The sequence below is a fragment of the Rhinatrema bivittatum genome, chromosome 16 (genome assembly GCF_901001135.1).
Source record: "Rhinatrema bivittatum chromosome 16, aRhiBiv1.1, whole genome shotgun sequence".
NCBI classification, from domain to species: domain Eukaryota; kingdom Metazoa; phylum Chordata; class Amphibia; order Gymnophiona; family Rhinatrematidae; genus Rhinatrema; species Rhinatrema bivittatum.
This window is the reverse complement of record NC_042630.1, coordinates 57,402,606-57,417,798: the sequence shown is the minus strand read 5'-3', so window position 1 is coordinate 57,417,798 and position 15,193 is coordinate 57,402,606. Positions and strand designations below refer to the sequence as shown.

Sequence of the window (15,193 nt, the reverse complement as noted above, 5' to 3'; positions counted from 1 at the left end):
CCCCCTGGCCCTGTAACTCAGCACCGACATGTTTCACATCCACACTGTTTTTCTTTGAATGCAGCACAAGAGGCATGAGGGTTAGCAGTGCTAGACTGAAGGAGATCTTCCTCTCCCATTGTTGCATCAGTTGGTTTTCAGTAGCATCTGTTTCTTTCTTGTAAAGCTGTTACAGTGAAACTTGAAACATTGCTGAATTCACAGTTCCCTCTAAGATGTGTGGAGAATCCCTGACTCCTTTTTCTGCACTAAGTGCTCTCCAGCCATTTCACAATGTGATTGATGTGAGATCCTGAAGTCTACAGAAGCTTCCTGCTCCATAAAAAAGATGGCGTTCAGCTAGAAGGGAGAAAGGAGCTGGCAAACCCCACAAACCTTAGAGGGGACAGTGCTAAAGAATTTGAGCTGGTTCAGAAATCCTTGAGTTTTTGGGTCTTCCTTTATATTGAGGTAGCCAACTGTGGTTTTCAAGAGCCATATAGAAGTCTAATTTTCAGGATATCCACAATGAATATACATAACCTAGATTTGCGTTTGATGAATGTTGGAAATGCAAATCTATCTCCTGCATATTAATTGTGGATATCCTGAAAACCAGGCCTGTTTATGGCCCATGAGGACCAGAGTTGGCCACCCCTGCTTTATATCATTTCATTTCTTGGGTTCCTATTATCCTGAGCAACTAAAAATATTTTATCTTTGGTTTTGTTGACCAATAATGATAGTTCTCTCCCTAAAGATTTTTGAAGAGCCACTTTTAAATCTTTGTTTCTTATGCTGTAAATAAGGGGGTTAACAAGTGGGATTAAAAAAATAAAAATCACAGTAACCAGCATATTGTTATCCATGTTATAATCTGAGCTGGGTCGTAAATAAACACACATCACTGTGCCATAAAACAAAATAACCACCAAAAGATGAGAGGAACAGGTGGAGAAGGCTTTGCGTCTGCCCTCTGCAGAATGAATGGATTTCATTATGGAGAGGATTATGCAAACGTAAGAGGTCAGGATCAAGACAAATGGGGTTAGGTCTGTAAACACCCCTTCAATATAATTCAGAAGTTCGATGGTGGAGGTATCTGAACATGAAAGTTTCATAAGCGCAGTGAAGTCACAGAAGAAGTGAACTATTTCATTGGAGCTGCAGAAAGAGAAACGTGATATAATTATGACTTGTGGCAGTGTCACTATAAAACCTGCTGCCCATGAGAAAGCTGCCAGAAGAGCGCAGATCCTCCTAGTCATGATGATGGTGTAACGCAGGGGATTGCAGATCGCAACATAACGGTCATAGGCCATGACAGCAAGAAGTATAAATTCTGTACCTACGCAGATAAAGTTGCAGTACATCTGCAGAATGCAGTCACTGAAGGATATCGCATTGTTCTGTGTCAAGAGGACAGCCAGCAGTTTGGGCACAGTGACCGTCAAAGAGCAGACATCGATGAGGGACAAGTTGACCAAGAAGAAATACATGGGGGTGTGCAGGTGTGAATCGGCACATACTATGCAGATAATGAGGAGGTTCCCCAGCACAGCCATCAGGTAGATCAATAAGAAGAGGGTGAAGAGAGGGAGCTTCAGTTCCCGGAATTCTGAGAACCCCAGAATTAGGAATTCTGTCACTCCGCTGTGATTTCCCATTTTCCTGTATTCATACTTTATTCTATGCTGAGATATGAATTGAGGAGAATAAAAAAAGTAAACTACATAACAAGAAGACTTTATATTTTAACTGTAAGCATCTTATTTGTTTTGTTGTGTCTTGTTTGTCTCTCTTATGTTTCTCTGTACAGCACTGAGCACATCTGATAGCTCTACACAAATTAATAATAATAATAATAATAATTTAATATGAAATCAATAAGAAAAGGAATCACAGTTGAACTACTGAGTCCATAGTGTAACACAATCACAGTCACATCACCTCATAGTCACATATTTATATCATTCATAGGTCATAGTCACACAAATTAAAAAGTCACAGCATCGCATACTTACACAGTGACATCAATCCTTATCTACAATTCCACAGTTCTTTATTTAGGATATTTTTCCTAAAGTTCCTTTTTATTGTCCTGTATGGTCCAGGTGAGGACAATTCCATCAATGATCTTATGGCCAAGATAATACAAAGGAACATCAGAAATAGGGACATTTGAAAAGGAATTCAGCAGGCTTTTAATAGATTCATCTACTGGGGTCTCAAAAGAAACTCTTTCCTCTGTATCACTGCATTGGCAGGGGTGAATTTTCCAAGAGTTTCATGGTGTTCGTGAACATAAAATTGTCATATTGCCTGTGTGCGGGATAACCAGTTTCCACTGTTGCACAGAACAGTATGTGCAGAGAAAAGGAGGATTCTGAGGTCATTCCAAGGGCATTCAGTGGCAGGGTCAAAAAGTACATTTTTGGCCTGATTTTTAATCCCCTGCACGCAGGGAAAACGGGGGTTATGCACGCGGCCGGGCCGTACGCACACCGGGGACATTTTATAAGGGACCTGGCCACGTGTGTAACTCCCATTATACCCCAGTGCTGGGCTGAAGGAAAGGGGCGATCCGGCGGGTGGGGAGGGGTGGGGCTGGAGGCAACCGGTATAGTGGCCATTTGCCACTGTAATGGGGAAGGGAATACTGGTACACACAAGTTGCTACTGCTCCGTTGGAGCACTAAGCAACAAAATAAGAAAAAAAAGGTAAGGGAAAGGAGCAGACTGAAAGGGAACAGGAGAAGGCCGCGATGAGTCGCAGTGCGAAACTTGCATAATTTTCCCCCCATGAGCGTGGATTACAATCTCCGGCACACATGTGTGCATGGCCCAGTGATTTTATAAGATGATCACACTGGTACGTGCATGTTATAAAATCATCTCGTCCATGTGTGCGCACCAGGAAGCACCTGCACATGGCCGCGCATGCGCGCATGTATTAAAATCTGCCCCTTTGCTATTAATTATTTTATTTTGCTTTTCAGCAAAGCAGATTACATTCTCATATTTCTCTATCTATAGAGGGCTTACTAAGGCTTTTCTCTCATTTTGTGTTTATGGGAAATATGCTCAGTAAATGAGGCCCTATGTTTGTAACTGCAGCAATGGAATGTAAAGTGACTCTCCCAAGGTCACAAAGAGCAATGGTGAGATTTGAACCTTGGTTTAAAGCCTACTGCTCTAACAACTAGGCTATTCCTCCACTCATGCATGTATTTTATAAGTGAATTATGCAATACATCATCAAACATGCATGCATGCTTTGACAGCTTCTAATTGCAACATGGAAATTAAATCTAACTTCTCTTTTGCAGTTTTTGGGTGCGGTTCTTTAGGGTGTTGGTGAACTTGTGCCTCAAAATTTTCACGGACAAGAAAATACACACTTACATCATCCAACTTAATAAAATACTCATCCCCACTCGTAAACTGAGGATTGTTAAGTGTGCATGTTACAAATCATTTGTGCATAACATTTATGCATTTACTTTTAGAAATCAGATGTAGAAACTACGCAGATCTCTGCATAAATAAATAAATGCATGTACTGCAACGTATGCGCATGCTTTTGGCTTAGAAATGCGTGATATTTTATAAATGGTGCAGCTTACAAAATGCAGGGGTAACTTCTGGCATACCTACCAATGCATGTATCTTCTGAGTTATACGCACATTATTGACCATTCCCCTCCTACTATCTATACATTCCTGCACATGCATTGCCAGCATCAGGCTCAGGTACAAGAATAATTATGTGACTCAGGGCTCTAATAACTTTGCAAGTTGTAGAGCACTTGGTTATCAGATGGTGCCAATCGATGTCCCAAGAATTTTTTCTCCCATTGTTGTTAGGCTTTAGGTGTTAATTATCGTAATTAAGTTTTCTGCACGTAAGTGGCTGTTTGAACATAGCCTGGGGCCAGTTCACATAAAATTATTATCCATAATAAAAGTGCTCACTTGACCTTCTTGTTCATGTTTCTTATGCAAACCAACAGTAGAAAGCTCTGGGGTAGAGTTGGGGGTGAGGATAGGATTTATGCCTGCAGTTTTGCATTTTCAAAGGTATGCGTGTATGTTTGCACACAGAGGGGCGGATTTTAAGAGCCCTGCTCGCGTAAATCCGCCCGGATTTACGCGAGCAGGGCCCTGCGCGCCGGTAAGCCTATTTTACATAGGCCTACCGGCGCGCGCAGACCCCGGGACTCGCGTACGTCCCGGGGTTTTCGGAGGGGGGCGTGTCGGGAGCGTTTTGGGGGCGGGTACGGGGGCGTGGCTACGGCCCGGGGCGGTCCGGGGGCGTGGCCGCGCCCTCCGTACCCGCCCCCAGGTCGCGGCCCGGCACGCAGGAGGCCCGCTGGCGCGTGGGGATTTACGTCTCCCTCCGGGAGGCGTAAATCCCCCGACAAAGGTAAGGGGATGGTTTAGACAGGGCCGGGCGGGTGGGTTAGGTAGGGGAAGGGAGGGGAAGGTGAGGGGAGGGCAAAGGAAAGTTCCCTCCGAGGCCGCTCCGATTTCGGAGAGGCCTTGGAGGGAACGGGTTAGGCAGCGCGGCTCGGCGCGCGCCGGCTATACAAAATCAATAGCCTTGCGCGCGCCGATCCAGGGATTTTAGTGGATACGCGCGGCTCCGCGCGTATCTACTAAAATCCAGCGTACTTTTGCTTGAGTCTGATGCGCAAGCAAAAGTAGGCTGATCGCGCTTCTTTTAAAATCTACCCCAGAAGTTATAACCTGCTTGGACTAAAAGTAACTTTCTGCTTGTGAAAGTGCACATCCTCCCAGTCAAATATGCAAGGATTTCCAAAGTGAACTAATGCATGTACATTTACTTTGAAAATCCTTAGTAGAATCTGCATGCAGATATTACCATTATAAATAATTACTCTCTCTTCAACTTCCTTCCATTAAAAGCATCAAACAAAATTCCCCTCTCACTATTGACATTCAACTCAATCAATATCTCATGGTTTTACCCATGCACAACAGAATTCAATGATAAAACTCTTCTTACCTTAGACTTTCTCCAGACCCACCCATCCTCAAAAGCTCATGGGGCCATGTTATTTTCTAAAGCAGCAGCTAAAGCACCAAGAGAAAGAAAGAAATACCTTTTATCCTACTGTTATTGCTGTGTGTACGTATGCTTCACCTGTAAATGGGGTAAATTTTCATCACAGAATTTAATTTGAAAAGTACATGCACGCCTGCACAAACCCATCTGATGATTAGAAACCAGCTACCCTCATACATTTAAATGGTATGGAATAGCATACTCACATACATTTTTTGAATTGTAAATGCATGCTCACGGTTTCCAGCTATGCCTCCCATCTCCCCCACTGAATGTATAATTTTAACATGGCTAAAAGTTCATGGGCTGTGAAAGTTGCACATACCTTCCAGTAACTGCAAAGCCCAGTTATGTGAATGCAGCCCACCTAGCCAGGCAATTCTATTTATTAATTAATCAATTTACTTATTTACTTATTTAGATTCATCTACAGTGCCACCACCTGTGTTGGGCAGATTACCTCAATCCCTTATATTTCATACATAGATCCTTAATAAGGCTGGAAAAATGTCTCCCAGACTCTGCAAGGTGAAATAAAACATTTGTATCTTGAGTTATGGAGCTGAAGAACCCTTGCTCCTATATTCATACATATCAATTGGAAATAGCGCACCCTCCTTGACGGTGACAGATCAGACAGGTGAAACACAGACAGGGCGCCATCAAAATCCCCCAATTTTATACAGCCTTGACCTCAAAGCAGTCAGAATCACTTTCTCAGCTGAGAAGATGCAGCATGGATCTAGTTAGAGAGGGATCATTCACACGTCAGCCCTGCAATAAATCAGATGACTGCAGATTCACAATTAGCACAATTGAAAAATGCTGGTTCTGGAGATTCCTAAGAGATGGAAGACATTGGTACAGACTCTCACTCAAGGTTGAGTTCTGTGCTTTCTTTCTTGGCGAGCGGCTTCCTCATCGCTGGAGAGGCTGAGGATTTAGGAATGCTTAAGTTCCCTGCTGAAGACATTTGGGACATGAACCCCCATGGCACGTTGTCCTTGCTTTGTATTTTTCTTCTAATTAATACTTGTTTTATCTACAGCCCTTGGGGTTTTTTTTTTTACTCTTTATGATAATCTGGAGTAATATCTCATTAGTAAAGTTACAGAATTTTCTCTGATTTGTACAGTACAGAGCTGATCCAGAGAAGAATTGACAAAATAATATGGGGTCTGTGCCAGAATTCCTATGAAGTGAGGCTGAAGCATCCAGATATGTATAACCTTGGAGGGACAGAGGAGATATGACAGAAACATTCAAATACCTGAAAGATATCAATAATACTCAGGAAGGAAACATTTTTCAATGGAAGGGAAATTCTAGAATAAAGGATCTTTGTGCTGATTTCAGACAGCACACAATATGATTTTACCCAAGGGGCTTCTGCCTACACACCAACAGGACTATACCTCAGGAGTTTACCCAACACACATACACACACACTTACATGACAATTCTGACTCAGTACATCATGGTTCCAGATCTTTCTGATAGGTTTATTTGAAAAATAAACAGGGCTGGTGCTTCCATTAAGCCTAAAAGTTTTGGGGGAAGCAAATTCCAGCCAGTATGTGGCCCAGAGGGGAGCTGTACTAAAACTATTACTAAAATGATCTAGTGCCTCTAAAAAAAACCCTTTTAGACTAAGAATATACAAACTGTATGAACTGAATGTGTTGCTACATATATTCTGGTGTCTAGTATCACTACGAGGAATCTCACCAAGGTAATGGTTGAGATTCCAACATATTTATTTTTATTTTTTTATTTATGTGCTTTTATATACCGTTGTTTGGAACTGGCCTTCACAATGGTTTACGGTAGGAACAACAGTACATATAACGTTATGTATAAATATAACAGTACAGTAGGAACATATAAATATAAAAAATATAAAAATAACATATAGGTATAAGAGTACAGTGGGAACAGTGGTACATATAATGCTAATCCAGTGAAACAGTAATAATCGGAACGATTAACATTAATACGTAGGAACGTTTAACAAATGAAAAACTATATAAGGTTTAACAAATTGTAAGGTGTAAAAATGTAGTTGATTTTGTATGTGGTCAATGTAGAAGGTTATAATTAAGAGGTACCGAGAATTCTGAAGGGTGGGTTGGTGGTGGGCTTCAGAAATTAGTAGTGAGTTGAATGAAATTCGTAGATGAACTATGTGCTGGGAGGGTTTTAGCATGATTTGCAAGTTGATGGGTGATGGCTGTGTTCATATTTTTATGCCTTCTCTGTAGGCTTGTTGGAATAGCCATGTTTTGAGGTGTTTTTGGAAGGTTTTTTGTGTCACTCTGTAGTCTATGTTTTCTGGGAATTTATTCCAGAGAGTAGGGGCTACCATTGAGAATGCTCTGTCATCGTTTAGTAGTGGTTTTAGTCATTTTAGTATTAGTAGTTTGTAGAAGCCTTCTTTGCAGATACATGTTTTTTTGAGGTTTATTTCTGGGTCTATCCAGATTCCAAGGTCCTTTACTTTGTCACTGGGTTTGATGTTGGTGTTTTCAATATGGAAGAAGTTGTGTGTGTTAGTTATTGTAGGTTTTCTTTGGAGGAGAATGCATTCTGTTTTGTTCATGTTGAGGCAGAGTTTCAATTGGTTTAGGAGGTTTTTTTATGTTATTTGGATGTGAGGCAGCAAGGGGGAGGGTGTTCTCGATTGTGTCTGTTATTGGTATGATGAGTATGAGTTGTATGTCGTCGGCGTATATGAAGTGGGTGATGCTGAGGTTTGATAGGAGTTGGCATAATGGGAGAAGGTAGATGAGGAATAGTATTGCTGATAGTGAGGAGCCTTGTGGCACTCCGGTTTCTAGTGGTGTTAGATCTGATTTGATGTTGTTAATTTTGACTTGGAATGCTCGGTTGTGGAGGAAGGATTTGAACCAGCTTAGGGTTGAGTCGGCTAGTCCAATTTCTGCAAGTCATTGTATCAGGCATTTGTGGTCGATTGTGTCAAAGGCCGCTGATAGGTCGAGTAGTATGAGTAAGTAGCTCTGTCCATTTTCGAAGCCTCTTATGACTGTATCGGTAAGGTTGAGAAGTAGTGACCCTGTGTTATGGTGCTTCCTGAATCCATGTTCGGCTGGGTAAAGTATGTTGTTCAGATCAAGATGTTCGTTGAGTTGTTTTAGTACTGCTTTTTTGGTTAGTTTGGCAATGAGTGATAGATTGGATATACGCCTGTAGTTGTTAGGATCTGTGGGGGTCTAAGTTCTTTTTCTTTAGGATGGGTTTTATTATAGGGGTTTTCAGGATGTCTGGTAGAGATCCTTCTTCTAATGACTTGTTTATGATGTTGGTAATTATTGGTGTGATGATGTGGGATATTTCTTTGAGGGTGTTTGTTGGTTTTTTATCTAGGTCGTGGTTTGCAGGGTTTAGTGATTTTATCAATTTTTCTGTTTCTGTGGCTGATACATAGTTAAAGGTGGTCCATGGTGTAATATTTTTTATGTCTAGGGTAATGATTTGTGGTGGAACCAGACTGCTGGCGCTAACGTTTAAAAAGGAGATAGAGCAGCTTTTAAACTAGAACAAAGGGGAAAGCCGACAGTCGCTCAGCAGCACATGGTTCGGAGAGAGGTATCTTTAAAGGATACTAATGATGCATTAGAATTAGGGCATCCCGACAGTGAGGTTCCAATAATTAGAAAAGTAGTCCAAGTGCCTGTAACTAAAAACTCACCTGAGCTAAAATATTCTAACTTATCCCTATCAATTAAAAAGCAGAATAAAAATACAAACAAAAAACAAACTTTGAAATGTTTGTATGCTAATGCCAGAAGTCTAAGAAGTAAGATGGGAGAATTAGAATGTATAGCAGTAAATGATGACATAGACTTAATTGGCATCTCAGAGACATGGTGGAAAGAGGATAACCAATGGGACAGTGCTATACCGGGGTACAAATTATATCGCAATGACAGAGAGGAGCAGTCGGGAGGAGGTGTGGCGCTTTATGTCCGGGATGGCATAGAGTCCAACAGGATAAACATCCTGCATGAGACTAAATACAAAATTGAATATTTATGGGTAGAAATCCCTTGTGTGTCAGGGAAGACTACAGTGATAGGGGTATACTACCGTCCACCTGGTCAAGATGGTGAGATGGACAGTGAAATGCTAAGAGAAATTAGGGAAGCTAACCAAATTGGTAGTGCAGTAATAATTAGGGATGTGAATCGTGTCCTCGATCGTCTTAACGATCGATTTCGGCTGGGAGGGGGAGGGAATCGTATTGTTGCCGTTTGGGGGGGTAAAATATCGTGAAAAATCGTGAAAAATCGTTAAAAATCGAAAAATCGAAAAATCGAAAAACCGGCACATTAAAACCCCCTAAAATCCACCCCCGACCCTTTAAATTAAATCCCCCACCCTCCCGAACCCCCCCCAAATAACTTAAATAACCTGCGGGTCCAGCGGCAGTCCGGAACGGCAGCGGTCCGGAACGGGCTCCTGCTCTGAATCTTGTCGTCTTCAGCCGGCGCCATTTTCCAAAATGGCGCCGAAAAATGGCGGCGGCCATAGACGAAAAAGATTGGACGGCAGGAGGTCCTTCCGGACCCCCGCTGGACTTTTGGCAAGTCTCGTGGGGGTCAGGAGGCCCCCCACAAGCTGGCCAAAAGTTCCTGGAGGTCCAGCGGGGGTCAGGGAGCGATTTCCCGCCGCGAATCGTTTTCGTACGGAAAATGGCGCCGGCAGGAGATCGACTGCAGGAGGTCGTTCAGCGAGGCGCCGGAACCCTCGCTGAACTACCTCCTGCAGTCGATCTCCTGCCGGCGCCATTTTCCGTACGAAAACGATTTGCGGCGGGAAATCGCTCCCTGACCCCCGCTGGACCTCCAGGAACTTTTGGCCAGCTTGTGGGGGGCCTCCTGACCCCCACGAGACTTGCCAAAAGTCCAGCGGGGGTCCGGAAGGACCTCCTGCCGTCCAATCTTTTTCGTCTATGGCCGCCGCCATTTTTCAGCGCCATTTTGGAAAATGGCGCCGGCTGAAGACGACAAGATTCAGAGCAGGAGCCCGTTCCGGACCGCTGCCGTTCCGGACCGCCGCTGGACCCGCAGGTTATTTAAGTTATTTGGGGGGGGTTCGGGAGGGGGGGGGATTTAATTTAAAGGGTCGGGGGTGGGTTTTAGGGGGTTTTAGTGTGCCGGCTCACGATTCTAACGATTTATAACGATAAATCATTAGAATCTGTATTGTATTGTGTTCCATAACGGTTTAAGACGATATTAAAATTATCGGACGATAATTTTAATCGTCCTAAAACGATTCACATCCCTAGTAATAATGGGAGACTTCAATTACCCCAAAATAGACTGGGTAAATGTATCATCGGGTCACACTAGAGAGATAAAGTTCCTGGATGGAATAAATGATAGCTTTATGGAGCAATTGGTTCAGGAACCGATGAGAGAGGGAGCAATTTTAGATCTAATTCTCAGTGGAGCACAGGACTTGGTGAGAGAGGTAACGGTGGTGGGGCCGCTTGGCAATAGTGATCATAATATGATCAAATTTGATTTAATGACTGGAAAAGGAACAGTGTGCAAATCCAAGGCTCTCGTGCTAAACTTTCAAAAGGGAAACTTTGATAAAATGAGAAAAATTGTTAGAAAAAAACTGAAAGGAGCAGCTACAAAAGTAAAAAATGTCCAAGAGGCGTGGTCATTGTTAAAAAATACCATTCTAGAAGCACAGTCCAGATGTATTCCACACATTAAGAAAGGTGGAAAGAAGGCAAAACGATTACCGGCATGGTTAAAAGGGGAGGTGAAAGAAGCTATTTTAGCCAAAAGATCTTCATTCAAAAATTGGAAGAAGGATCCAACAGAAGAAAATAGGATAAAGCATAAACATTGGCAAGTTAAATGTAAGACATTGATAAGACAGGCTAAGAGAGAATTTGAAAAGAAGTTGGCTGTAGAGGCAAAAACTCACAGCAAAAACTTTTTTAAATATATCCGAAGCAGAAAGCCTGTGAGGGAGTCAGTTGGACCGTTAGATGATCGAGGGGTTAAAGGGGCACTTAGAGAAGATAAGGCCATTGCGGAAAGATTAAATGATTTCTTTGCTTCGGTGTTTACTGAAGAGGATGTTGGGGAGGTACCCGTAATGGAGAAGGTTTTCATGGGTAATGATTCAGATGGACTGAATCAAATCACGGTGAACCTAGAAGATGTGGTAGGCCTGATTGACAAACTGAAGAGTAGTAAATCACCTGGACCGGATGGTATACACCCCAGAGTTCTGAAGGAACTAAAAAATGAAATTTCAGAACTATTAGTAAAAATTTGTAACTTATCATTAAAATCATCCATTGTGCCTGAAGACTGGAGGATAGCAAATGTAACCCCAATATTTAAAAAGGGCTCCAGGGGCGATCCGGGAAACTACAGACCAGTTAGCCTGACTTCAGTGCCAGGAAAAATAGTGGAAAGTGTTCTAAACATCAAAATCACAGAACATATAGAAAGACATGGTTTAATGGAACAAAGTCAGCATGGCTTTACCCAGGGCAAGTCTTGCCTCACAAATCTGCTTCACTTTTTTGAAGGAGTTAATAAACATGTGGATAAAGGTGAACTGGTAGATATAGTATACTTGGATTTTCAGAAGGCGTTTGACAAAGTTCCTCATGAGAGGCTTCTAGGAAAAGTGAAAAGTCATGGGATAGGTGGCTATGTCCTTTCGTGGATTGCAAACTGGCTAAAAGACAGGAAACAGAGAGTAGGAATGAATGGGCAATTTTCTCAGTGGAAGGAAGTGGACAGTGGAGTGCCTCAGGGATCTGTATTGGGATCGTTACTGTTCAATATATTTATAAATGATCTGGAAAGAAATATGACGAGTGAGATAATCAAATTTGCAGATGACACAAAATTGTTCAGAGTAGTTAAATCACAAGCAGATTGTGATAAATTTCAGGAAGACCTTGTGAGACTGGAAAATTGGGCATCCAAATGGCAGATGAAATTTAATGTGGATAAGTGCAAGGTGATGCATATAGGGAAAAATAACCCATGCTATAATTACACAATGTTGGGTTCCATATTAGGTGCTACAACCCAAGAAAGAGATCTAGGTGTCATAGTGGATAACACATTGAAATCGTCGGTGCAGTGTGCTGCGGAAGTCAAAAAAGCAAACAGAATGTTGGGAATTATTAGAAAAGGAATGATGAATAAAACGGAAAAAGTCATAATGCCTCTGTATCGCTCCATGGTGAGACCACACCTTGAATACTGTGTACAATTCTGGTCGCCGCATCTCAAAAAAGATATAATTGCGATGGAGAAGGTACAGAGAAGGGCTACCAAAATGATAAGGGGAATGGAACAACTCCCCTATGAGGAAAGACTAAAGAGGTTAGGACTTTTCAGCTTGGAGAAGAGACGACTGAGGGGGATATGATAGAGGTGTTTAAAATCATGAGAGGTCTAGAACGGGTAGAATTGAATCGGTTATTTACTCTTTCGGATAGTAGAAAGACTAGGGGGCACTCCATGAAGTTAGCATGGGGCACATTTAAAACTAATCGGAGAAAGTTCTTTTTTACTCAACGCACAATTAAACTCTGGAATTTGTTGCCAGAGAATGTGGTTCGTGCAGTTAGTATAGCTGTAAAGTGTCTCATATAGTATTTATTTATTTATTTGCAAACTTGACAAGAAGCAGTAAACTGACTGCATGCAAATGGCATGTAAAGGAGACATTCATCCATTCACTGGCTAGGCAGGGACTCACACTAGCAGGGAAAATGGTTAGTGGTTGGTTTGTTTTTTTTTTATGTGGGTGTGTGCCAGTGCAGCTCTAGAGTAATCATTGACTGTGTTCACTTTTTTCTGACTCTATGGTACATTATGCAGGTCAACCAAACAGCTGCAGAAGCTTTGCAGCATGGTAGAAAGTCAGAGAGAGAAAGTGCTGAGAGACAGCAGTTTCAAGGAGGGCCTGAGAGCTTATTTCAGTCCCACTCCAAGGCAATTAACTGTCTTGAAAGGGAAAGACTTTCACCACAATAATCTTCAATCGTTGGTCTCCATACCCCAACGGGTTACCTGTGCTGGTTTCTGCACAAATGTCTGTGCGGGTTGCTACATAGAGCCTTGAGCATGTGGTTTTATGTGCATAATGAGTCTGTAATTGTTTCAGCATGGATTTTCTGCGCATTTCTCATTAGCATACTCTGTTATTATATCTCACCCAGCTGTCAGTTTTTGCTGCGCACTGAAAAAATACATGCAGAAAACTAGCACTGATTTTAGCGCTGGTCTCATTACATCAATCCCAATATGAAGAAATATTTATTTAGTTATTTATCATTTTTTACATTCCATTTTTGTGGAACTCCAACAGTATGCAAATTTCAAATAAAATATATAAAATTAAACAAAATATAACTTTCTAAAATAAAACAATAAAACATACATAATATGCATATAATTAGTAAAATACTAACAGTAGGGATGTGCAGAGGAACGCCATACGTTGCATTCAGGATTCGGATTCGTCGGAGGCAGATGCGTTGCATTCGGCCGTATGGCGCCCCAATACGTTAATACGTTGATTTCTATTCGTTCCCCTGCTAAAATTAAATTAACTATAACCCCCCACCCACCTGACCCCCCAAAGACTTTCCAAAACTCCCTGGTGGTCCAGCGGGGGGTCCGGGAGCCATCCCCTGCACTCACACCCTCGGTCCCGGTTTCAAAATGGCACCGATAGCCTTTGCCCTACTATGTCACAAGGGCTACCGGTGCCATTGGCCAGCCCCTGTCACATGGCCAATGGTGCCATCTTGTGCTCCTACCATGTGACAGGGGCTGACCAATGGCACCGGTAGCTCCTGTGACATAGTATGGGCAAAGGCTATCGGCGCCATTTTGATTACTGGCAGCTAACGATCCGAGTGCAGGAGGTCGCTCCCGGACCCCCGCTGGACCACCAGGGACTTTTGGCAAGTCTTGGGGGACCCACCTGACCCCCACAAGACTTGCCAAAAGTCCAGCGGGGGTCCGGGAGAGACCTCCTGCACTCCAGTCGTCAGATGCCAGTACTCAAAATGGTGCTGGCTGTCGGATGCCGGTCCTCACTATGTTATAGTAAGGGCAAAGGCAATTGGCCAGTGTCATCTTTAAAAATGGCACGGGCCATCCAGTGCTTCTACCATGTGACAGGGGCCGGCCAATGGCACAGATAGCCTGTCACATGCTAAGGGCAAAGGGCCATCGGTGCCATTTTGATTAGTGTCAGCCAATGGCCTGAGAGCGGGAGATCGCTCCCGTGACCCCTGTTGGACCACCAGGTACTTTAAAAAAAGTTTTTTTTGGTGGGGGGTCGGGAGGGTGGGGGTATAGAAGAATTACATTTAAAGCGTCAGGATAAGAGAACCCCATGAAAAATTGTGTGGGGTTTTCCTATCGGGTTTGGTGGCCTCCCAAATTCTGACGAGCTTGAAAATATCTTCTGATATTTTCAATTGTCAGAAAAACGATTCACATCCCTAGTGTATACCTAAGTAAAAAGGTTGAAAAGTTCAGTTCAGTTACTCACCTTGGAAAGGTGTTGAAGTGTGCTTTGATTTGATTAGGTACCAACATTTGAGTCACTCTGGCTAACTAACTGAAGTGTTAAGGTTGCGTGTTTAGTTTGATTAGGTACTATAATTTGCTAATCAGAACAGCAGTGAGTCACTCAGGACAACTAACTGTATTGTAAATCTCCAAAGGGATTGTTTTGCACTAATTTACCTTAGAAGAACAATATATATTGCAAGGGAAGAGCTCAGTAACCCACAATCCAGTGTTAGCACTGAGAGGAGAGGATCACCTTGTTGGTGGCTGAGAGAAATTAGTAAGTTCTTTTGGGGAATTTTTTTTAAACATATTGGGGAGAAATAAATTATTGGGGTGTATTATTTAGTATGTTTGTGTGTTTGTGCTTTTAATAATAAGTTTTTGTTTCCTTCAGTCTTTTTGGTGTTCCAAATAGATTGTTTTATTCTGGTCACAGATATTATTTCAAAATTTGTTCATCACCTAAGGTTTTTGAGAAACGGCCAATTTTGAGTTACAATAATTGTGAAATTTTAAAACA

General features: G+C 42.3%; 1 protein-coding gene across 1 annotated transcript; it reads right to left on the bottom strand.

The window, feature by feature from the left end:
• Positions 1-641: 641 nt before the first annotated feature.
• Positions 642-1,646, bottom strand: LOC115077717 (olfactory receptor 5V1-like). Its single transcript, XM_029580004.1, has one exon. It carries the CDS (start codon positions 1,644-1,646, stop codon positions 642-644), a length of 1,005 nt encoding a protein of 334 aa, XP_029435864.1.
• Between the last annotated feature and the right edge of the window lie 13,547 nt (positions 1,647-15,193).